Source organism: Trichomycterus rosablanca, chromosome 25 (assembly GCF_030014385.1).
Source record: "Trichomycterus rosablanca isolate fTriRos1 chromosome 25, fTriRos1.hap1, whole genome shotgun sequence".
NCBI lineage: Eukaryota > Metazoa > Chordata > Actinopteri > Siluriformes > Trichomycteridae > Trichomycterus > Trichomycterus rosablanca.
The window spans coordinates 12,385,001-12,408,528 of record NC_086012.1 but is presented as its reverse complement, the minus strand read 5'-3'; the positions used below and the strand labels follow the sequence as shown (position 1 = coordinate 12,408,528).

General features: G+C 41.0%; 1 protein-coding gene across 1 annotated transcript in view; it reads right to left on the bottom strand.

The window, feature by feature from the left end:
* Positions 1-23,528, bottom strand: part of LOC134302555 (receptor-type tyrosine-protein phosphatase S-like) — a 152,417-nt gene that overhangs the window by 26,340 nt on the left and 102,549 nt on the right. The window contains exons 8-12 of the mRNA XM_062987691.1: positions 17,336-17,605; positions 16,163-16,744; positions 15,943-16,079; positions 13,816-13,960; positions 2,175-2,269 (exon numbers count right to left, since the gene is read on the bottom strand). Coding sequence (XP_062843761.1) covers positions 2,175-2,269; positions 13,816-13,960; positions 15,943-16,079; positions 16,163-16,744; positions 17,336-17,605 — 1,229 coding nt within the window. The remainder of the gene's footprint in view (positions 1-2,174; positions 2,270-13,815; positions 13,961-15,942; positions 16,080-16,162; positions 16,745-17,335; positions 17,606-23,528) is intronic.

Genomic DNA, 23,528 nt, shown 5'->3' with positions numbered 1-23,528 from the left:
AGTCGCTCTTGATAAAACAATACTGTATAAATAAAAAATACTAATTTACTTATATTAGAATTTATTTATATTAAAATATTTTATTTTATCACTTTATTCAAAATATAACAATGCAAACCAACAGTTACATTTTAAAATCCTAACCTTGTATAATCTATAGTAAATGCAAACTACGATAGTATCTAGGGACAATTTAAAGTAGCCGCTTCAAGTATCGCCATGTTTTGGGTGCTGTGAGGAAATAGGAGAACCTTCAAAACTACGCAACACTACTTGCTGCACCACAGTGCTACCCTATTATAGTTAAGCTACAGTAAAACACCACTTTATGGGCACTTTAAAAGGAAAAAAAGCTTATCTTAATTTGCAACTGCTGTTTTTTTAGAACAGCTGCTTCCCTTCATCAATCATCCTCTATAATCAGGATTCATCCCATTAAACTGATATTACTGCGCTTATCTGCTAAAGCTTTTAACCAGACTAGATTGATGAAAATTGCTCACAGATGCATAAAAGTAACGCATAATTAAGCAAACAACATTTTCACATCTGTATTGCTTGGCTATTTATGTTACTTTATATGAAGTAAATAAAAAGGCATAAAATCTCTGCCTTGCCTTGTATTTATCATATTTGCTTTTGTTAAATATCACCATGATGGTGCTTAAATTGAGTTGCACGTTTTAAAAGTGGACAGAAATTTGGCAAAAAAAAACCCAGGATGAATTTATAGACTCAGTGTGCCTTGTGTGAACAGTGTAGGCTGTGAATTGTGTAAAAATGTTTTCTTGGAACAGTAAATTTGTGATGCAATCATGTGGATCTAGACCCTGATCTAAAAACATTTCCCATGACTTGTGAAATTAATCACACAGCTGTTGTTGCATTTTTTTTATAAAGGACCAGGCACAAATGTAAATTCAACATGGCAAACTACTCAGAGTAACTCTATTTTCACACTTTCACACAGTACTTTCACACAGTTGGCTACAACTCACTGATGTTGGGATCTGTTGCTGTGGTAGCTTGGGACAGGTACTGAGCAGAAAAAGCTTGTGACTAAAATAATATTAGCATAATACTGTGTTATTTATTGCTAAAATTCAGTTTCATGTCTTAATAAAACTTGGGAAAATATAAAAAGTAGCAGTTGTAATAAAAAAAAACTTCACGGTTGGATGGATGGATGGATGGATGGATGGATGGATGGATGGATGGATGGATGGATGGATGGATGGATGGATGGATGGATGGATGGATGGATGGATAGATAGATAGATAGATAGATAGATAGATAGATAGATAGATCATCCACTATCTATCCATCCAGCCATACATCCTTCCATAGAGCATAACTATCGGGCACTGGCACCCGGACCACATCAGCAGTGGGCACTGGGGAACACAAACATCCCCAGCAGGCACTGGATGCCGGGCATATGCTGAAGTCGGTTCAAGTGTTTGAGGGCCTCATGTGCCCACTGCCGATGTGGTCCGGGTGCCAGTGCCCTCTAGTTATGCTCTATGGCCTCCAATGTCTACTTTAGGTGCTCGTCCAGTCCCACCCCATTGCAGGGGGACCAATCACAATGAGGGGCTGTGGCTTCAGCTTGTGCGTGCTCTTGGAGATACCAAATACCTGCTGTATATAATTTGATACACACATTCAACCTGATTTTACAACAAAATAAATGATGAAATATCAAGTACTAATAACTTGAATTAATCCACTAACTATTCCTTATAAAGGATCAGTAAAGATGTGAGTGTTTTTAACCCTATATTTCACAAAATTAGTAAAAACATCCATGCAAAGCAACAGATAGGTCACTGCTTGGTGATAGCTATTTTGAATGGCTCATTAAAAGGTCCTCTGGTGCATGCAGTTTATGAATAATCCACTAGGGTGGAGATGACACGTATCTAATTGTACACATCAAGCTTTTTAGAAAAACAATATACCTACTGACGATGTAGAGGTCTGTAAAACTCATGTATCAAATATGATACGCTTGGCATAATAGGGTTAAGAGATCTGCATTGTTAGTGTGTGCTTTTTTTAAAAAGTCGTAACCAGAGAGAGCTCTACTCAGGAAAAACCTGCATGCTCCAACTCTGAACACAAAAGGACTTCCCCTTTATTGCTGCACATATAACATGACTGCACCACTCACAGTGAAGCGATACGGGGAGCTGCTTTCAGGAAACTCCCAAGTTAGCAAGACGCTCGTCGTGGTTGCCAGATTCACCGAGAAGTTCCTGGGCACATCTGTCAAAACACAAGAACAAACAGTTTTAAACTGCAGCCATTAATCAAACGGTAACTGTATACACCTCGCTACGAGAAAGAGAGCAAGGGGTGTCGGAGAACAGATCAGGGCCGTGCGGGCTCCCTCCCGCTGCTGCTCGGATCGGCGGGAGGCTGTGCAGGGAATTCTGGGAAACAGAGAAGGTGTGAGCATGAAGGTAACAGTTGGTCGGGCTGCAGAGAGCTGCATATGTCACCATGGCAGTGTTCCGGAGAGAGCTGGCCTAGATTGCTGCAATCCTCACGAAGAGGAGTGATGGTTAATACTGGGGGGGGGGGGGGGGGTTGTGCCATAGAACATACTGGAGTGGGAAGAGGAAAGCAAAAGTGAAATCAGGAGGTAAAATGATGCAAAAGGTGGCAAACCTACCGTGTGTGACGTACCGCAGTATATTTCTCTATGACTCAGGCTCGCTTCAGTTCTGTACACTTACCTCTGCAATCTGCACCATCACGACGTGGTGACTTTTACCCGCATGCCAACATTCATGATTATTACATTTGGTGGCACTATGTGTCACTAGCGCATTCACAGCATGAACGAAGATTGGTTTTGGTTTTGTACTAAAAAGATGTCATGATTTTACTCAGCTCCAGAAATTCTACCACTTTTACTCACACAAACATGTAACTAGTAATGATTAGCATTGTGCAGCACGTAGCAGGAGGCAAAAAAAAAGTACTCAATGTATTTTCCACCTCCGCACATCTTTAAAAAATAGGTGTTGGCAGGAGGCCAGCTGTAACAAACTTGCCTTGAACAGGCAAGAACTAATATTTATTTGTGGGGTAAAATACATTTACAAATATATTAAACAGTACACTTATCAGCCATAACATTAAAACCACCTCCTTGTTTCTACACTCACTGTCCATTTTATCAGCTCCACTCACCATATAGAAGCACTTCAATGGTCAGGACCCCCACAGGACCACTACAGAGCAGGTATTATTTAGGTGGTGGATGAGTCTCAGCACTGCAGTGACACTGACATGGTGGTGGTGTGTTAGTGTGTGTTGTGCTGGTATGAGTGGATCAGACACAGCAGCGCTGCTGGAGTTTTTAAACACCTCACAGTCCCTCACAACATCCAGCCAACAGCGCCCTGTGGGCAGCATCCTGTGACCTCTGATGAAGGTCTAGAAGATGACCAACTCAAACAGCAGCAATAGATATGCGATCGTCTCTGACTTTACATCTACAAGGTGAACCAACTAGGTAGGAGTCTGATCATACCAGTCTGATCATACCAGCACAACACACACTAACACAACACCACCATGTCAGTGTCACTGCAGTGCTAAGAATGACCCACCACCCAAATAATACCTACTCTGTAGTGGTCCTGTGGGGGGTCCTGACCATTGAAGAACAGGGTAAAAAGTATGTAGAGAAACAGATGGACTACAGTCAGTAATTGTAGAACTACAAAGTGCTACTATATGGTAAGTGGAGCTGATAAAATGGACAGTGAGTGTAGAAACAAGGAGGTGGTTTTAATGTTATGGCTGATCAGTGTATATTGAAAAGTATTAGCACTTTACTGTTGTTTTTTATTATTACGGAGAGTTACAAATCGATCTCCATTATTCCCCATCTCATTGTGCAGACAGCAGATGTTGTAATTCCAGCAGTTGTGCAGAATCTGAACAGCCCTCCCTCCCTCAGACAAGCCAATCGTTGCCATTAGCAGAGCTTGAATTTCAACTCGATAGCTCGATGTTTCAGCGATGGTGGGCGAGCGTGCTTTACCGCTGCGCTACCCAAACGCCTGAGCAATGAATTATTATATGAAGATGCTTCATACAAACGTTATTTGAAGCAGCCAGCCCATATCGTGCATGTTATCTGAGGTGGGAGGTAAAAGACCCCCTCTCACTTAGATTGTAGCACCCCCGTACCAGGAGCTACATTAATGATTCGCCTGCTAAATAAACTGCTCTGGTTTCTGCCCATCAGCTGGCAGCATTACATCGGACTGATGTGGTGCAGCGTTGAGTTGGTGCACAGTAGAGACCAGAGCTGAAAGCAATGGCTCAGGTTTATCATCTCTGCTTACAGAGAGCACATTCGGAAGCATGTGCAGGGCAGTAAAACCTTTGTAGGGAATTTCATAACCCATTTTATGCCACACACACACACACACAGAGTCCCGAATGTGAGTTCTGGCTCACCTCATGTGCCTGCCATACTCACATATTCTGCAGCATCATCCGTTTTCCACTAACACAGTGCCAGCAGGAAAAAAAAAAAAAACATATACACATACAGAGAGGGAGAGAGAGAGAAATGGAGAAAAAAAAGAGGGTGGAAATGTGAAAAGAATGAGTCAGGAACAGTGGGAGCGTAGGAGTGAAAAAGGAAAAAGAGAGTGAAGGACCGAGGGAGCAAACGAGGGAGAGATTTTAGTGAAAAGAGAACCGACAGCCTGCTGGAGGAGCAAGAACAGACGAAGGCGAGGAAGACGGAATGAGAAGGAGATTCTTCTCGACGCCTCATTAGAATCAGTATCACAATGGCAGATTCCTCATGGCCTTTATTAACAATAATTCCGAGCTTCGGCTGACTACATGTCACAGAGCCTGAGCGAGCAGAGCCAGAGTTCATCATTAGCGGGCTGCATTTTATTATGAGTTCATTATAGTCCCTCTACAGCCTCGGAGCATGAAATGACCCACGGATTGCTTATTTTTCTAATGTATCTCACAAAGCTGTCAGAAGTAAGTAATGAAATAAATGGCACAATCTTTTTTTGGCAACATCATCAGGGAAGCAGAGAGCATTTCAGTGGACGACTGTAGAAGTCTGGCGTAGACGAAGCTACTGACACATTTTTATTCTGCTGTCATATGAAAAATGATGTATTTTTATATTACTGCCTGAAATACCTGTTAAAGCAACACAGACCCTAATGGAAAATCTTCATCCTTATTCGTAGCATAACAGCCCGTCAAGGCATGGACTTCACTAGACCCCTGAAGATGTGCTGTCGTATCTGGCACCGTGATGTTAGCAGGAGATCCTTTAACACCTGTAAGTTGTGAGGTGGCGCCTCCATGGATCGGACTTGTTTGTCCAGCACGTCCCACAGATGCTTGATTGGATTGAGATCTGGGGAATTAGGAGTCCACGTCAACACCTCAAACTTGTCGTTGTGCTCCTCAAAACATTCCTGAAGAGGCCACTCAAAACATATCCTGCTGAAAGAGGCCACACCCATCAGGGAATACCGTTCCCATGAAAGGGTGTACATGGTTTGAAACAATGCTTAGGTAGGTGGTACGTGTCAAAGTAACATCCACATGGATGGCAGGACCCAAGGTTTCCCAGCAGAACATTGCCCAAAGCATCACACTACCTCCGCCGGCTTGCCTTCTTCCCATAGTGCATCCTGGTGCCTTGTGTTCCCCAGGTAAGCGATGCACACACACCCGGCCATCCACGTGATGTAAAAGAAAACGTGATTCATCAGACCAGACCTTGCTTTCGAAGGTGGACAGGGGTCAGCATGGGCACCGTGAGTGGTCTGCGGCTATGTAGCCCCATACGCAACAAACTGTGATGCTCTTTTTATTCTGACACCTTTCTATTAGCACCAGCATTAACTTCTTCAGCAGTTTGAGCTACAGTAGCTCGTCTGTTGGTTTGGACCTCTTGCATCACTGAGCCTTGGCTGCCCATGACCCCTTCGCCGGTTTACCACTGTTCCTTCCTTGGACCACTTTTGATAGATACTGACCACTGCAGACCAGGAACACCCCACAAGAGCTGCAGTTTTGGAGATGCTCTGACCCAGTCGTCTAGCCATCACAATCTGTCCCTTGCAAACTCGCTCAAATCCTCACTTGTTCATTTTTCCTGCTAAATGTTCACTTGCTGCTTAATATGCCCCACCCACTAACAGGTGCTGTGATGAAGAGATAATCAGTGTTATTCACTTCACCTGTCAGTGGTCATAATGTTATGCCTGGTCGGTGTATTTCTCCAACTATAATGAGTGTAGAAAGTCTGTGAGTATAAAAAATTATTTATAAAATCAATTTCAATAAATTAATAAACATCTCCATATTTATATCTACTGGATTGCAGTAGTTCTTCCAACAAGCACATTGGCAAGTGTCCACATACTTTTGCATGTGAAGCTTCCTCTCTACTAGCTTGTAACACCACAACACCACCACACCATTACATGCTCCTAAATACTAAGAAGTGAGAAACCTCTGCCTGGGCTTTAAAACCAATCCTACGGTCAAAAGAACCACAAGGCTTACGTCATTTTCACACATCTATTTCTATCACACACTCTCATGTCCTCCCACATGCAAACTTCCTGTCTCCTCCACACAGTGTCCTTGCGAAGGACTGCGCTCGCATCGGCTATGTCTCTTAGCAATTAACGGCTTGCCACTCGGCTTCCCATGATGCTCGGTTTTTATTACTAGAGGCGGTGTCGTCGACTCTAAGGAATATAGTGCTCTGTATCCATATCAACCACGGCTTCTTTGTGTGTTGTTTTAAAGGCCTAGTCATCTTACAAGCATGGCAAAACATATGTGGACAGCCCCGTTTAAATTAGTATATGCTTCCAAATTCGTGGCAACCATTTGAAGAAGGTCCATTTCAGTATGATTGTGGTTATAGAAGTTTGATGGGGAGAAATCTGTACATCTAGTGGCCTCCAAGAAGCCCTGACCTCAACCCCAGTGAACAATTTTGAGATAAATTGACCTACTTTGGCAAGTCAGACCTTTTCATCCAACATTAGCTGCTTTTTTGACTGAATTTCCACAGACACCCTTCAAAACCTGGTGAAAAGCCATTTTGAGAAAAGTGGGCTCTGTAATAGCTGCAAAGAATAGAGGCAACTCAAGATCAATGACTGTAATTTTGGAATAAGATGTCCGATAAGCTCAAGGTCAGGTGCCCACATATTTTTGGTCATAATGCGTATATATCAAGAGTCATCAATGATCAAGACAACTTCAAAATATACATTAGGGTATACAGTGCGTGAAATATATTGACAGCCCCCACTACCACCAGGACTTATGGTCAAACAATAAAATGGGTTATTGTGACCCAAACTAAACATACAGTACACGTTCATATTAGTCTATTATTTATTTAGGATGGTCTGCCTGAATATGCTGGGTCTGTCCGAAAACCTAGTGATAGCTCTACATAGAAGCATTTTACATCATCCTACGTGCTCCTGAGAAGAAGGCTGTCCAAGTTCTTAGATACCTTAAAATGCTGCCTACTAAGGTGCCTTATTTTGAAGCAAGTGGACAGTGAGTGGACATGGCATTTTAAAACTCCAGCAGAATCATCCACCACCATCCATGCTTTGTGGTGGTCCTGCGGGGGTCCTGTAGGGGTCCTGACCATTGAAGACCAGGGTGAAAGCAGGCTAAAAAAGTATGTAAGGAAATAGATGAACTACAAAGTGCTTCTGGTAAGTGGAGCTGATAAAATGGACAGTGTGTGTAAAAACAAGGAGGTGGTTTTAATGTTATGGCTGATCAATGTATTTATATTTATTTTTTAAGAAACCTGAGCAATGTTGCAACTTCGAAACTAAACTGTTGTTTGGCTCATAATGAGGGAAACATATTGAACCGAAATGGACAACCCAATTAAACGGAAAGTGAGTGTGTAATGGATAGCCGTCACCTGTCACCTCTCATTCTGTCGCAGCACAAAAAAAGAGATTGATGGATGGGTGATGCGAGAAAGGGATCGGGCTTCTCACTTCTCGTCCAGATGGTGACAGTTTATGGGGAGTGAAACTAAGCCTGGAGGTGCAACCTAAAACCAATACAAGTCATTTTATTTACAATCCATCAAGGATTATTGAAGACATGGCAGATTTTTTGTTTCTCTAAAGGTTTATAGGATCCTCTTCGACATATGGCACGAATCAGCTTTAATTAGCTTTATTGTGGTTAGATAATGAAGACAGCGAGATTTTGTTTCTGCAGTCTGTCGGCCAGGCTATTTTGTAGACCGTGTCTAAGCATGACTATCAAAAATAAAAAAACTCAAAACTTTGCTGAAGGAAATTAGACGGGAGGCAAAATACAGAAGCATGTGTGAATAATTCCAAGTGAATTTAAAAGCAGCCGTGCACTGATTACACTGCGGTCGCGGCTATTACGAATGCTGTAGCGTTATGGCGCTGTGCATAAAAATGATTTACCAGAATGTTCCCATATTTCAGGAGATGCTTCTGCATCTGGTGATCTAAACCAGAAAGAGGGCCGCTGCAAGGCATTTGTTATAACAAAATAACACATAAAGCAATAGAACCTAATTGAAACCATAAACTGGAACAAAAATACAGATTAAATGACAACAGAAATGACTGTAAAGAGAAATATGAGAGCTATGGAATCATGAGCGGCGTTGTGTAATAAAATCAGACATGAGGAGAGAGATTTCTCACTGATACTGACATACTTTTCCATCTCTTTCTCATTTTACCTTGAAGAAATTCTCCTGTGTTTTTACAACCTCAAAAATCTCTGTTATCTGTAACCCAAACCCTAACCCTAACCCTAAGCCGAATGTACAAGCCATTCCAGAAAAATTAATGCTAATGAAACTAAGAACTCGGTGCTCTCTTGGCCAGCCAAAATAGCACTGCAGAAAGACTTTTAACCATGAACAGGGAAGCTGTTTTGAATCAGTACAGAGCTACTTCAAAACAGTCTTAACAACAATCATTAAGATGTTACATTAAGCATGTCATAATCAATAATGTCAGTGGGATTAGATTTAAATTTGATTAGATTTAAAATGTATTAAATATTTACTGTTACTTCCAACTATATAAGATCATAAATGACAACAGAAATTACTGTAAAAAGAAAAATAAGAGCTATGGAATCATGAGTGGCGGTGTGTAATAAAATCAGACACGAGGAGAGAGATTTCTCACTGATACTGACATACTTTTCCATCTCTTTTTCATTTTACCTTGAACAAATTCTCTTGTGTTTTTACAACCTCGAAAAGCTCTGTTATCTGTAACCCAAACCCTAACCTTAACCTTAACCCTAACTTTAACCCTAATGTAAAAGCCATTCCAGAAAAATGAATGCTAATGAAACTAAGAACTCGGTGCTCTCTCGGCCGGACAAAATAGCAATGCAGAAGGACTTTTAACCATAAGTACAGAGCTGCCAAACAGTTTGGAAAACCTTTTCTTTTTCTTTTCCAGCATTTTGCACAAAGCGAGATCCATAAAGACATGAATTGACAATATGGTGGAAGTCCAGTGGCCCGTACAAAGTCTCACCCCAGTAAACACCTTTGTAATGAAATGAAATGTCAGTTGCTACTAAGTAAGTCCGTAAAGCCTTCACACAGCAATTACACCCCTCCTAAAATATTAACATTTTCAAATCCGACCTCTGTTGTCACCCCACATAAAATGACAGTAATAGCTTGTATTGTGTAATTTGGAGCCTTGGTCTGTGTGATTGAGTGTAATTGCATAAAAGCTCCAGAGCTAAAGGCTGAGTCGATGGGCAAGGATGAGGGTCATAGGAGTTATTAAAAATAAGCAGATAACGAAAACGCTCGTCCTGTGAACCACTCAGGCTCGGTGACACACCGATGTGGCATGGCTTGCATGCACGGTCATGTGACACAATAATTAAACTGTCTCAAAATAATGAAATTATCCCCATCAGGTTGGACAGATTAAATAATGAAAACGTGTAATTGCTTTCAAAAACGCTTCTCCTGACCAGTGTTTAAGGAATGAGCACAGACTAACTGAGCTTGACTACGCATCTTTTCTTGATACGCTACAGGTCAGCACTCTGGGCAGCTGCCATGAAGCCAGCGTCAATACGAGTTGGCCTTTTTTGCTGACCTGAGCTCAACATTTGACCATTTATTATAACGATTGCTTCCCGGATGTGTAAAAAGGCGAAATAGCTCAAGATCAGTTAAGGGACCGTGAGACTAGATGATTTATAAGGTAAGTGATATGGATATTAGGATGTGCCTGGGAAAATTAAACTGGGATTAAAAAGGTCACCATCCTGTGAACTTTCCTCACATGAGTAATGTCAGTGGGCTAATTAATAATCACGATTTGCTTAAATAGGGTCCTGTAGGTGGATCCTGATCCTTAAATCTTATATCTTATATGACCAAATGTTTATGGACACTGGACATTCAAACCATCACACAAACCCATATGGTTTATTTTCACTGCTATAAGTAACCACAGGTACCACAGTTGTAGCCTAGTGGTTAAGTACTGTACTAGTAGACATAAAGTTGCTGGTTAAAACCCCACCACTGCCAGGTTGCCACTTGAGCAAGTCCCTTAACCTTCAACCACTTAGACTGTACACCGATCAGCCATAACATTAAAATCACCTCCTTGTTTCTACACTCACTGTCCATTTTATCCAGTATCCAATAAAACACTCCAAGTTGACGTCATTGTATGCCTTATTTTTTATCCCCATTTTTCTGCCCTAATCGAGTCGTATCCAATTACCCTGGTTGCGTTATGCTTTACCTCTACCGATACAACCCTCCACTGCTGACTGAGGAGCTTCACAACTGACACACGCCCCCTCCAACATGTGTGCAGTAGCCGACTACATCTTTTCACCTGCACGAGGCGAGTTCATATGCGGATCAGCTTTGTGCACGGAGGGCCACACCCCAACTCTGTGCAGGCGCCATCAATCAGCCAGCAGATGTCATAATTGCACCAGTTCCATACCTGACCAACAGCCAATCGTTTGTTCATGTGGCCGCCCAGCCCAGCCGGATGACAGAACTGAGATTCGATACGATGTATTCGAAATCCCAGCTCTGGTGTGCTAGCGTATTTTACCGTATGCCTTATTTCTTTGCCAAATCCACTAGTAAGAATGGGTGTCCACATACTTTCGGTACTTTCATCACTCTAAATCTGACCACCCTTCAGGAGCTGTGTTCTGTATATTGCGTATATCCTAACTATTGACTCACTGCAGACAGACTCAGAAAATAAATGGCACATTTTTTCGCTCTGGGCATCGTTTTAAAGAGATCTGACTAACCCACTCTGATAATATTTTGTGTTATATATAAATTGAAAGCCAGTATGTCCCTTTAGGGCAAGAGAATGAACAAATCATTTTAACCGTGTTCTGTAGAAAGTATTTTTACATAATCCATCACAAAGGCTCGGCAGAAGGGTTGGATCCTGACCAGTTTTTTTTCTCTGGTTTTGAATGCTGGCGTGAAACGTCGACAGTGCAGGCTGGATTCACTCGACTCGAGCCCAGGATTAAGATTTAGGGTGGTGAAAAAAAAGCTGGTTGCAGATAGTGGAATTTATATAAGCGTGTAAATTGAATTCACAGTGACGGCATATGATGCTTATCTGTTCCTGCAATATTCTTCCACAGGTTTTATCTTGTAGATAAAAAATGCTGTTTTCCTCTACTGGACCACAGTTCAGGAAGAATCTCTGCCCTCTTCCAAATCATTACAGGGTGTTTCACATCTGGATTGTGTTCACTGTCTAAGCTATTTCGAAATACACTGATCGGCCATAACATTAAAACCACCTCCTTGTTTCTACATTCACTGTCCATTTTATCAGCTCCACTTATCATATAGGAGCACTCTGTAGTTCTACAATTACTGAATGTAGTCCATCTGTTTCTCTACATATTATTTTAGCCTGCTTTCACCCTGTTCTTCAATAGTAAGGACCACAACAGGATCACCACAGAGCAGGTATTATTTAGGTGGTGGATCATTCTCAGTACAGCAGCGCTGCTGGAGTTTCTAAATACAGTGTCCACTCACTGTCCACTCTATTAGACACTCCTACCTAGTTGGTCCACCTTGTAGATGTAAAGTCAGAGATGATTGCTCATCTATTGCTGCTGTTTGGGGTGCTGGTTGCCACTGTTGGGGCACTGAGCAAGACCTTTAACCCTCCATTGCTTGCACTGTTTACTGTCACAGCATCTGCTAAATGCCATGAACACACAGTGTTCTTATATACGTAAGACTCACGACTAGTGATCAAAAGGTTGCTAGTTTAGGTGCCACCACTGCTAGGTTGCCACTGTGGGGCCCTAATCATGGCCCTTAACCCTCAATTGCTTGCACTGTATACTATCACAGCATCTGCTAAATGACATTAATGCACATTGTTCTTATATATGTAAGACACTGGACTGGTGACCAGAAGGTGGCTGGTCTAAGCCCCACCACTGCCAGGTTGCCACTGTTGGGACCTTGAGCAAGACCCTTAACCCTCAATTGCTTGCACTGTATACTTTCACAGCATCTGCTAAATGCCATAAACACACGTATATATACTTATATACGTAAGACACTCAACTAGTGATCAGAAGGTTGCTGGTTCAAGCCCTCTCACTGCTAGATTGCTACTGTTGAGGCCCCTAACCCTCCACATTGGATAATACGACATCTGCCACATGCTGTCAATGTCAAAGTGTTCTTACATACGTAACATTATTGGTTAAGATACTAGACTAGTGATCAAAAGATTGTTGGTTCAAGACCCACCTCCTAGTCGCCACTGTTGGGCTCTTGTGCAAGGCCACTAACTTACAACTGTGGTCACAATTCCTTCACTAGTAGCTACAATTATGCAGAATACTAATAGTAAATGCAACGCTGTGTAACCAATGCAAACCAAAATGAAGAAACCTAGCGTGAGTGTCGTCATCCATGCCATGCTGGTCGAACCTTCACTGTTGGTTCACTTTGGTTCCAGTCAAAGGCTAGACTGATTCTCTTACCTGGACCTGATACTTGGACCTTCTGATGCTAACTTTTCAGGCAAATTACTTACAACCAGACAGGGTATAAAAATGAACAGGCAAAAAAAAAAAAAAAAAAAAAAAAAAAAAAAAAAACTCCAGTCTGTTCAAGGCTTTTTATCCATTCATGTTGCACAAACATCACAGTGTACACAGACTAAATGGCTAACACATAAATGAAGAAGCTACTAAATGAAGAAGTGCATAAATGATGGATGGATAGATGACAGATGAATGATACCATAATACCCAAGGGTAAGTGTTGCCATTTTGGTGGATGAAGGGTTGAGAAGGCATGCATGATTGTTCCACTTGTACACAAAATTTGAACAAGCAGAGACAGAAAGACAAAGAATGAGACTTTACAATCAATAAAACCAACAAAAAACCATAGCAGATGTGGATCCTCACCAGCCCACCACCTTTTCCTTCAGTGATTAGCATAACTCTGAATTGGCTTGAGAGACAGACACGTGCATGAATTCTCAGATGTTAATAATGAGGGGTGAAAATTAAATGGACAACATGTTCCATTCCGGCGCAGTGGAACAGTCGTGCAGTTTGCATCACAGAGCCCAAGATGGAAGACAAGGAGAAAATGGAGATATGGGTAATGTTTCAGGATTGGACCATTCCAATGGATTAGGGCACTATAATACAGAACTGCTGGTGAGACATGGACATACTGGCTTGTGCAGTGCGCTGGATGATCTCGTTGGTGAAGGCTCCGATGCCCTTACTGGAAATGGCCGCCAGAGAGAAGCTGTACTCGGTGTTGGCGCGCAATCCCTCCACCACATAGGACGACCTCGGCTCGAAGCTCTTCTTCTCCTGTTAGGATGATGGACATTATTAGAATTAAACTGGTCATTTAATTAGCTACAGTTTAGTCTACTTTTATTCATTTTACTCGTAATAAATACCCCCCAATTAATCAACTTTTGATAGCTTTATTACACAAGAGTCAGTACTAGGTCCAATATCTTAAAAAAAAAAAAAAATGCTATAAATCTACATATTCTTTTTTTCCCATCATAATGTGTTCTGATTAGCACCTGCCTTACAGTTTAGTTTAAATACCCCCAATGAATTAAGATTCGATAGCTTTATTCCACAAGGGTCAGTAATAGGTCCAATATTTTTTTAGAAAATATGCTATAAATCTACATAGTCTTCTTTGCCCATCATAATGTGCTCTGATTAGCACCTGCTGTACAGTTTAGTCTACTTGTATTAATTTTCCTTGTACTAAATACCCCAATTAATTAAGATTCGATAGTTTTATTCCACAAGGGTCAGTAAAAGGTCCAATATTTTTTTAGGAAAATATGCTATAAATCTACATATTTTTATTTTCCCATCATAATGTGTTCTGATTAGCACCTGCCTTACAGTTTAGTTTAAATACCCCAATTAATTAAGATTCAATAGCTTTATTCCACAAGTGTCAGTAACAGGTCCAATATTTTTTTAGAGAATATGCTATAAATCTACATACTTCTTTGCCCATCATAACATTCTTTAACCCATTCAATATTCAGCAGGGCTCTAGACTAACGTTTTGCACTGGTTGCACTGGTGCACCTAACTTTTTTTCTTAGGTGCACCAGCACAAAAGTTAGGTGCACCCAAATTTTCGACCGCATCGCATTTAACACCGCAGTTTTACAGGTTCACTTTTTTTTTTTTTTTTTTTTAAATCACTGTCCATACAGGCAATATTGACTTGGAAATAACTAACAATCTGGTCAACATGGCCTCGTCTGATGATCTGTTTGCTGCTGCCTGACAATGAAGGGCAGTGGGGAGAGGGGACACTTGGGCAGTGCATTTATCGCGGCATGTAATGTGTTTTATAGATGCATTGGGCTTTTTCAGCCTTTCAATTCGAAATGTATTAGAACCAGTCACAAATATACTATTGCCGGCCACTGTCTTCTTTACAGTTAATTATAGTATTACAGACTAATTATAGCACACTTATAAAAATAATAGAGTAAATGTGTATGTATGTGTGTATATCTATTTATATGTGTGTGTATATTTAAAATTATATGTATATGTTTGTGTGTGTGTTAGAGTGTAATCTTAAATGCAGTGCATTATATTATCGGCTTTACTGAATCTTTTACACAGATTCCCAAAATCGCTTGCGGTGCACTCACTGTGTATTTTGACTACATGTATTGTAATATATTTTGGTCTTTTAGTTATTTTTATATTTTACTTAACGAAAATATTGTCGTGTTTTTACTTTCACTATCGCGGCACTTTACCGCTAGCATTAGCCCCTTGCTACTGTAGAGGCTCGGCTCACCTAGCCGCTGTCCGGTGGGGATGCTGCGGGTCTTTTGCTGTGCGGTGGTGGAGGTGTGGGAATAAAGGCACACGACAGGGTCGAGTCACTTTAACTGTTTAGTCAGGACTTAAGTGAGCGTTACAACACTTTACACCGCCGAGCTCCAGAACCCGAACTTCCATTCTGGGGACATCCGGCGAGTCTCATATACAAAACTAAACTTACGGCAGAACGTCCGAACGCACCTGGTGCTGCATTCTGATTGGCTGAGCTGAATGTCGCTCACATATCACCGCTACAATATTGTCCCGCCCTTCACTATCTCTGATTGGTTTAGACCATGATATTGGCCTAATGTGTGTCTGTTGTTTTTTTTTTTCCCTCGGACGCCTGGTCGCACCGGTGCGACCTGAGATTTTTTTTAGTCGCACCATTGAGAAATTAGGTCGCATGTGCGACCAAATTGGTCGCACTCTAGAGCCCTGTTCAGTACTGGTTATAACTGTGCTCTTACCTGGGTGCTTTGCTTAGCTGCTTTGTAGAGAAGCTCATAGCTCTTGATGGGCTCTTTAGAGAACGGAGGGTCCCACATCAGCTCAATGCTCGTATCTCTTACTTTTCCAACATGAAACTTCCCTGGCTGACCTGGTACTGAAACAGAATTAAAAACAATAAGACAAAATAAATAAATTGACATTATAGAACAACCTAGTTTATACCTAGTTTTTACTTACCCCCAGGTAGGACCTTAACATGCACCGAGTCTGAGAATGGCCCGTCCCCTACAGAGGTAAATGCCAGTACTCGGATGGAATAAGTCTCAGACGGTGCCAGACTTTGGATGGTGGTGATTAAACTATCCTGAACGTTGTGGATTTTCCAGTTGCTCATTGGCTGGGATGGGTCCATGGTGTAGTATACTCGATAGCCCTTGATCTGACCGTTGGGTTCCTCTGGCTCCTCCCACCTAACCATAACCGCGCTGGGTGAGATGATTTGTGTTTGGATGTTCCGAGGTGGACTGGCAGGAGCCTGCTCTCCGGTTCTAGCGTCCACTTTGTTGCTGGGCGGGCCCTGGCCGATGGTGTTAAATGCTGAGACACGGATCTCGTATTCTGTGTTAGGGTAGAGGCCTCCGATGCTGTAGCGAGTCGTCGTGATACCATCCACTGTCTCAAACTTGCTGTCGGGTGATTTTGCCCGGTACTGGATGATATAATAGGAGACGGGGTCGGGGTTGCCTGAATCCCAGGTGATGGTGACACTTGTGGCTGTCGTCTCTGTGACTATGGGGGTGCCGGGAGCTCTGGGCAGTGCTAAAACAGAACGAGAGTAAAGAGTTGGTGCTGTAGATGTCTGAATTTGTACAGTGTTACCTCAATTTTCTTAATTAAAAGATGAAAAATCAAACCTGTTTTTAATAAAAATTAAAAATAAAAACTAACTGCAACATGTGACAACAATCTGATCAGATTTTGGTGAATCTAATAATGTTGAACATGGTAAAGTGCTTACACTGCACCTAATCGTGTATGGCAGCGTCCCACAAGGGTCAGTAATAGGTCCAATATTTTTCTGTCCATTTTATTGCTGGTGCAATTATTTGTGAACATGTAATAGTACCTCCTATACTTAGCTACTGCCAAAAGACTACTTTCGTTCCTTTAATTGTTTTCATTCATGCTGTCTGTTCTCTTCCTCTTTTACCTTCAACTCTTCCAAGCATTGTCTAGTTTCTTCTCATAATGTTTGCAAAATAAAAAAGCTTCTGTCTGGTTTTCTGTGTTTGATTTGGTTGAGGATCTAATTGTTTGTTTTCTTTGGTGTCCACACTGCAATGAAACGCTGAATAATCATCATGACTTGACAGTTCTGACTGCGAGAACCCGACGGATCGCCCAGCTTACATTTCACAATGACTTGTGCCGTGGCTTCTATCATCCCCAGGCTGCTCATGGCCACGCAGGTGTAGTTGGCCGACTCGCGGACGCCGTTCAGTTCCAGGACGTTGCGACCCACCGGCATCTCGTCCTCAGGTGTCAGGTCTTCCGAGTTCAGCATCCATTTCACATAGGGCATCGGGGCTCCTACTGCCACGCAGGTGATATTTATACTTCCTCCCGGCATAATCTCGTGACTCGAGGGCAGGATGGAAAAGCGAGGCGGCACTCGGCGAACTGCGGCAAAGCACAGACAGAAGAAGAGACATAGATAACAATAATGGCAGACACACATGTACTTCAGGTACTTCTGTGGAGACAACTGGGATGGGCATTAGAATTGATAGTGAGGGAGCATATTATTACATCTAAAAGGTCATGTAGCTAAAAATAAGGAACCAGCATCAGGCAGTGTGATATTGGCATATTTATGGCAAATGAAATGCCAACTAATCAGTAATTACAAACTAAACGTAATTAAGTAGTGTTTAAGGTCACAGAAATTTTAAAAAATGTGACATTTTTTGGATATAGCCCAACTTCCATTTCAACTGTGTATAACACTAATAAGTTTTGAACACTACATTGCCAAAAGTATGTGGGCAAAGTATGTGGACCACCCTTCCCAAGGGGCAGTTGTAGCCTAGCAGTTGAGGTACTGGACTAGTAATCAAAAGATCCCTGGTTTAAGCCCCACTACTGCCAGGTTGCCACTGTTGGGCCCTTAAGCAAGGCCTTAAACCCTCAACTGCTTAGAAAATATACTGTCACAGTACTGTAAGTCACTTTGGATAAAAGTGTCTGCTGAAAATGTCAATGTAAAGTATTAAGTTCAGGTGATTCAGCCACACTCAGGTGCTAACAGGTGTAAAAATCATACTTTAAGGCAGGGTAGTGACCCTTGGGTGGGTTGCAGAGAAAAATAATAAGAATTAAATAAGCAAATTTTAACACGCACATAAACACGGAACGGTTGTGGAGCTTGTGGAGGATTTACGTAACATCTTGTAAACCACAGTGGGACCAGATTGGCACAATTTTCATTAATTAAGTATATTAATCGTGGTAAAAATCATAGACAATATGTGGGTTGGTTAAAAAAATGTTTAATAAACGCTGCTTTAAGGCAGCAGTTTGGGAAAAATCATCCAGGTCTTTCTAGGTCTTGCTTGACTGTGACCTTGTGCACAAAACAAGACATAATGGGATACGTTTTGGTTTGGAAGATCTCCCGTGGACTGCACAGAGCCCTGACCGTAACCAAATTCAAAACCTTTGGGATAAATTGGGATGAACATTGATTCTGAGCCAGGTCTTCTCATCCATTAGCAGTTCCCATCACGTTGTGGAAAGCCTTCCCAGATAATTGAAGGCTGATATAGATTTAGATGTGTGTGTGTGTGTGTGTGTGTGTGGGAAGAGGAAAATCCATATTAATGCAGATGGTTTTGAAATAGGATGTCCAACAAACATATGGTTAGATGTCCACATATATTTGGCCATGTGTATTTACAGTGGTATTGATATTCATTCATGTTATAATACCTAACATTCTGTCTAAATTACTAACACAAACAATTCTGTTGTAATATACGATGGATCTTCAAACTGAGAGAGCTCTGTGTCTGGATGTGACGCCATCTGATTTTCACCTTTTTGGGCCGCTCAAAGAAGCTTTAAGGGAAATAAGAACCCTCATAATTACTAATCCTTGTATTTATTACCCAACAGAACCTCCTACAGTGATAAAATCAAATAAAGTAGCTGCTTATTAGACTTAAATTATGATTAGGAGGAATGTAAAACCATTTCCTGCACAAAGAGCAATCTTAGGTCAGGCCACAACATCTCGGTTCGACCAAAGTGTGAAGTCTCATTTTTTCAGGTGCTTTAGTTAACTGACTTGTTGCATCATGCAGCTTATATTACACTCCAGATGCTAAAATTCTCCACTAATGTCTTTATATGATTGTAAGATCTTCATTCTTTGTGATTTAGGCTGACCAGGCTGTGATTTAGCAAATCACCATGCTACAAATTTGGGATTGGATTTCAGTCCTGGTGTGCAGTGCTCTTCTCAAACCTCAAACTTCCAGAAAGCTCTTTAGCAACTTAAAATGTTTAGCCATGATTTTAACATTGCGCTTTTCATTTCTCATGTACTGTGCTCTTGGTGTGATCTTTTCAAGATGCTCACTCAGCAAAAGTACTAATTAGTCTCTATGAAGCAGTTTGTCTTATTGTGTCATCATAAACATCCAGATGTTATCAATGTTTCTCTAGGCTAGTTCTCTGAAATCTGTTTTGATTAAGACATAGTTCTCATGAACAGATAACACGACTCAGACTTTGTGTCAAGGTCATTTTTGCACCACCGCCTTTAATTTAATCGTTTTCTTTTTTAATTAAACTACCTCGTTAGCTCAGTGTTTTTAAAGCACATGTGTTTTCCAGTCTGAAGTGTATCATTAATCATTGGGTTAATAAGGTACAATCGTTTGTGTGTTATTAGTTTATGCAGATGTTTTCAGTATTATGACTTGAATGAAGATCAGATAAAGAACTATTAAAAAGAGCTTTAACTTCACAGAACAGCTTCTTTCCTGACTGGTTCTGCAGCCAGTGAACGTAATACATTATTTTTCATGCCTTTAGGGTTAGGCTTGATCTAGTAGGGCCTTTTCAAGATCAGACATGGTTGTGATCAATAGCGTCAACTATCGATCACATGGGAGGTTCGGTTCGGGTCATCTATTGAGCATGTCAGATATAGATTTGAGGAAACTGCACGGGGGACGTAACGTTTCTTGCATGCCTGGATTAATAAGAAGATTTCAGATCACAGAGGGAAGGGCAGGTAGGAGAGCAGCAGCGGGATAGAAAGCTGTCTAGAAAAGCTTTATAATTTACATTGGTCTGAACATTTAGCATACGCTTGAAGTATTTCACCTAGACAACAGATTAATATCCTTTGTAGAATTATGAAACATCATTCTATTAGAAAAGTGCTGTTCATTATGATGTATTTAAAACTGGTCATTTAAAGCAAATAAAAATAAAGTCCATAATAATATACACCGATCAGCCATATCATTAAAACCACCTCCTGGTTTCAACACACACTGTCCATTTTATCAGCTCCACTTACCATATAAAAGCACTTTATAGTTCTACAATTACTGCCTGTAGTCCATCTGTTTCTCTATATACTTTTTTAGCCTGCTTTTACCCTGTTCTTCAATGGTCAGGACACCCACAGGACCACCACAGAGCAGATATTATTTAGGTGGTGGATCATTTTCAGCACTGCAGTGACACTGACATAGTAGTGGTGTGTTAGTGTGTGTTGTGCTGGTATGCTGGAGTTTTTAAATACCGTGTCCACTCACTGTCCACTCTATTAGACACTCCTACGTAGTTGGTCCACCTTGTAGATGTAAAATCAGAGACGATCGCTCATCTATTGCTGCTGTTTGAGTTGGTCATCTTCTAGACCTTCATCAGTGGTCACAGGACGCTTCCCACGGGGCGCTGTTGGCTGGATATTTTTGGTTGGTGGAGTATTCTCAGTCCAGCAGTGACAGTGAGGTGTTTAAAAACTCCATCAGCATTGCTGTGTCTGATCCACTCATACCAGCACAACACACACTAACACACCACCACCATGTCAGTGTCACTGCAGTGCTGAGAATGACCCACCACCCAAATAATACCTGCTCTGTAGTGGTCCTGTGGTGGTCCTGACCATTGAATAACAGCATGAAAGGGGGCTAACAAAGCATGCAGAGAAACCGATGGACTACAGTCAGTAATTGTAAAACTATAAAGTGCTTCTATATGGTAGGTGGAGCTGATAAAATGGACAGTAAGTGTAGAAACAAGGAAGTGGTCATAATGTTATGCCTGGTCGGTGTATGTAGCTTTTTAAATGAAAAAAATTGTATAAATTACCTAGAAACGTCAAACCACAGTGATAATGAATATGCAAATCAAAAACTCTCAGGCTTGTTTCAAATAAAGAACAACATTCAGTGTTTAGTCTGTCTCTCAACTGTATCCAAAACAACAAGCAGATGCACTGAATATGCTAAACCAGTACATAAACAACAGTGCTGTTACTATTTTTATCCTCCATTTAGCATTCTGAATAGCTACCTCACTCACTTCTCTAAAGTATTAGGAGATTACTTAATGATTACTGAATGGGAAACTAAATCCACACTTAACTCAGTTGTCAGTGGTTTATTTAAAAGTAGCCAAACAATGTAAATACATTCATTAATTAATTATCTAAGCGGTTTTAGCACCACTTTATCCTGGTCAGGGCAACAGTGGGGCGCCATTCCATCACAGGGCAAACACACACACACACATTCACATATACTCTCACAACATAGTATCTTTAATTGGCCCGAGTAAATGCCATTATATATGAGAAACCCACACACAGAAAGGACCCTGACGGTCTGCCTGTGAGGTGACAGTACTATCCACTGCACCAGAGTGCCATGTAAAAACATTCTATGATGAATGATTTTATGTGGGCAACATGAGCACATAAAAATCATGTGATAACCGATTTGTTAAGTCAGACCAGTAAACATTTGTTTATATGGAGGAGGAAGCTAGTTATAGATTTAGAAATTTGGCAAAGCTAAATAATAGATAGCCAAAGAAAATTTGGCTCTTGAGTCTTTCATCTATGATCTATTTATACCCCATTGAAACATTGTTATAATTAAGTTAACATTAAGTTATTAATGATCTGAAGTGTTCCTTAACAGTTGGATAAACAGAAAATAATGCAATATAAATGAAAATATACACCAGATACTGTGTACCAGATACAGTACTTTCACTTGTGTTAGATTTCTTTGGTATTGTTGGTACAATTTTAGGCCGTTTAACCCCAGAAACATTATTTATGCCAATAATATCTAGAAGTGCCAGTAATTCTGTAGCTGAATTTAGATTTCTATCCTTGCACCAATATATTTGCAGATGTAGCACACACACATACACTCAAGTTGAGTTCGTAACTAAAGATGTAATACTTTATATTTTTGGAGCAGAACCGTGTCTGCTGCAGGCACTGCCAATTATGCCCACTAGATAGCGCCCAGCCGACCGGTGGCAACACCGAGTTTCGAACCGAGGAATTCAGAATCTCGCCGCTGATGTGCTAGCGGAATATCCCGCTGCGTCACCTGGGCGCTAATACTGCTATTTTTATTTTAATATATCCATATCCTGCCTTTCTCAACTATTTGAGGGAAGATTATGCAGGAATGGGTAGTATGTTTTGATATTAAACCTACAATTTATGTATTTTATGTCTGCATTACATTAGTAAAGGTAAATAAATATAGGATTTTTTTCATGGTCCACCATGCACTGCATTGCAGCGATAAGATCTTCATACACTGTAACAGCTCATGTACAATTCATGCCTTGTGAAACACACCACAAAGCTCAACACTTCAGTCACTGACATTCAAAAATGAAATGTGTCTACGTTCCTCTGGCAGATCTAGCTCAGTCTAAAAAAGAAAAACCATAAAATAAATTAAAAACCCAAAGACGTTTCTGTTTCTGTTGATGCAAGTGCTGCCGGAGCGGCACCCAAGGGAAGCGAGATGGAAGGTAGTTAAAGTATAAGAAAACAAAGAGGTGGGAGAAAGAGAGAGAGAGAAAAGTGACAGAAGAAAGAAAAAAGAAGGAAATTAGTGAGGCAGTCATTCCTCTTCCTGTTCAAATGTACATGTGTTAGAGGAAAAGTGAGAGTGTGAAATGCCGACGCGGTTATGCTAAGGCACGTTTTGAGCATTAGTCGGCGCTTAGTGAATTAATGAATCCTTTAGGTAACTGTTGGATGTATTCCGAGCACAGAATATATACGATCAAATGGTTTTGTTGTCCTAATCCATGAGACGAAAACAAAAAGCACACAAATACACTGATATAGATGGAGGAAAGGAAAAATATAATAAAGCCAGAGCAATAAAGCAGGATCAAGGATAAATGCTTGGACGCACTTGCTGTTTGGTTTGTTATTTAAAGTGTGCATGGACAGACTAATAGTGGGTGATTTCAGCCAGGCTGTAATAGGGTGGGCTGTGCCTCACCTCTAAAGCAACAGGTGTAGCCCCATACCTGCTAG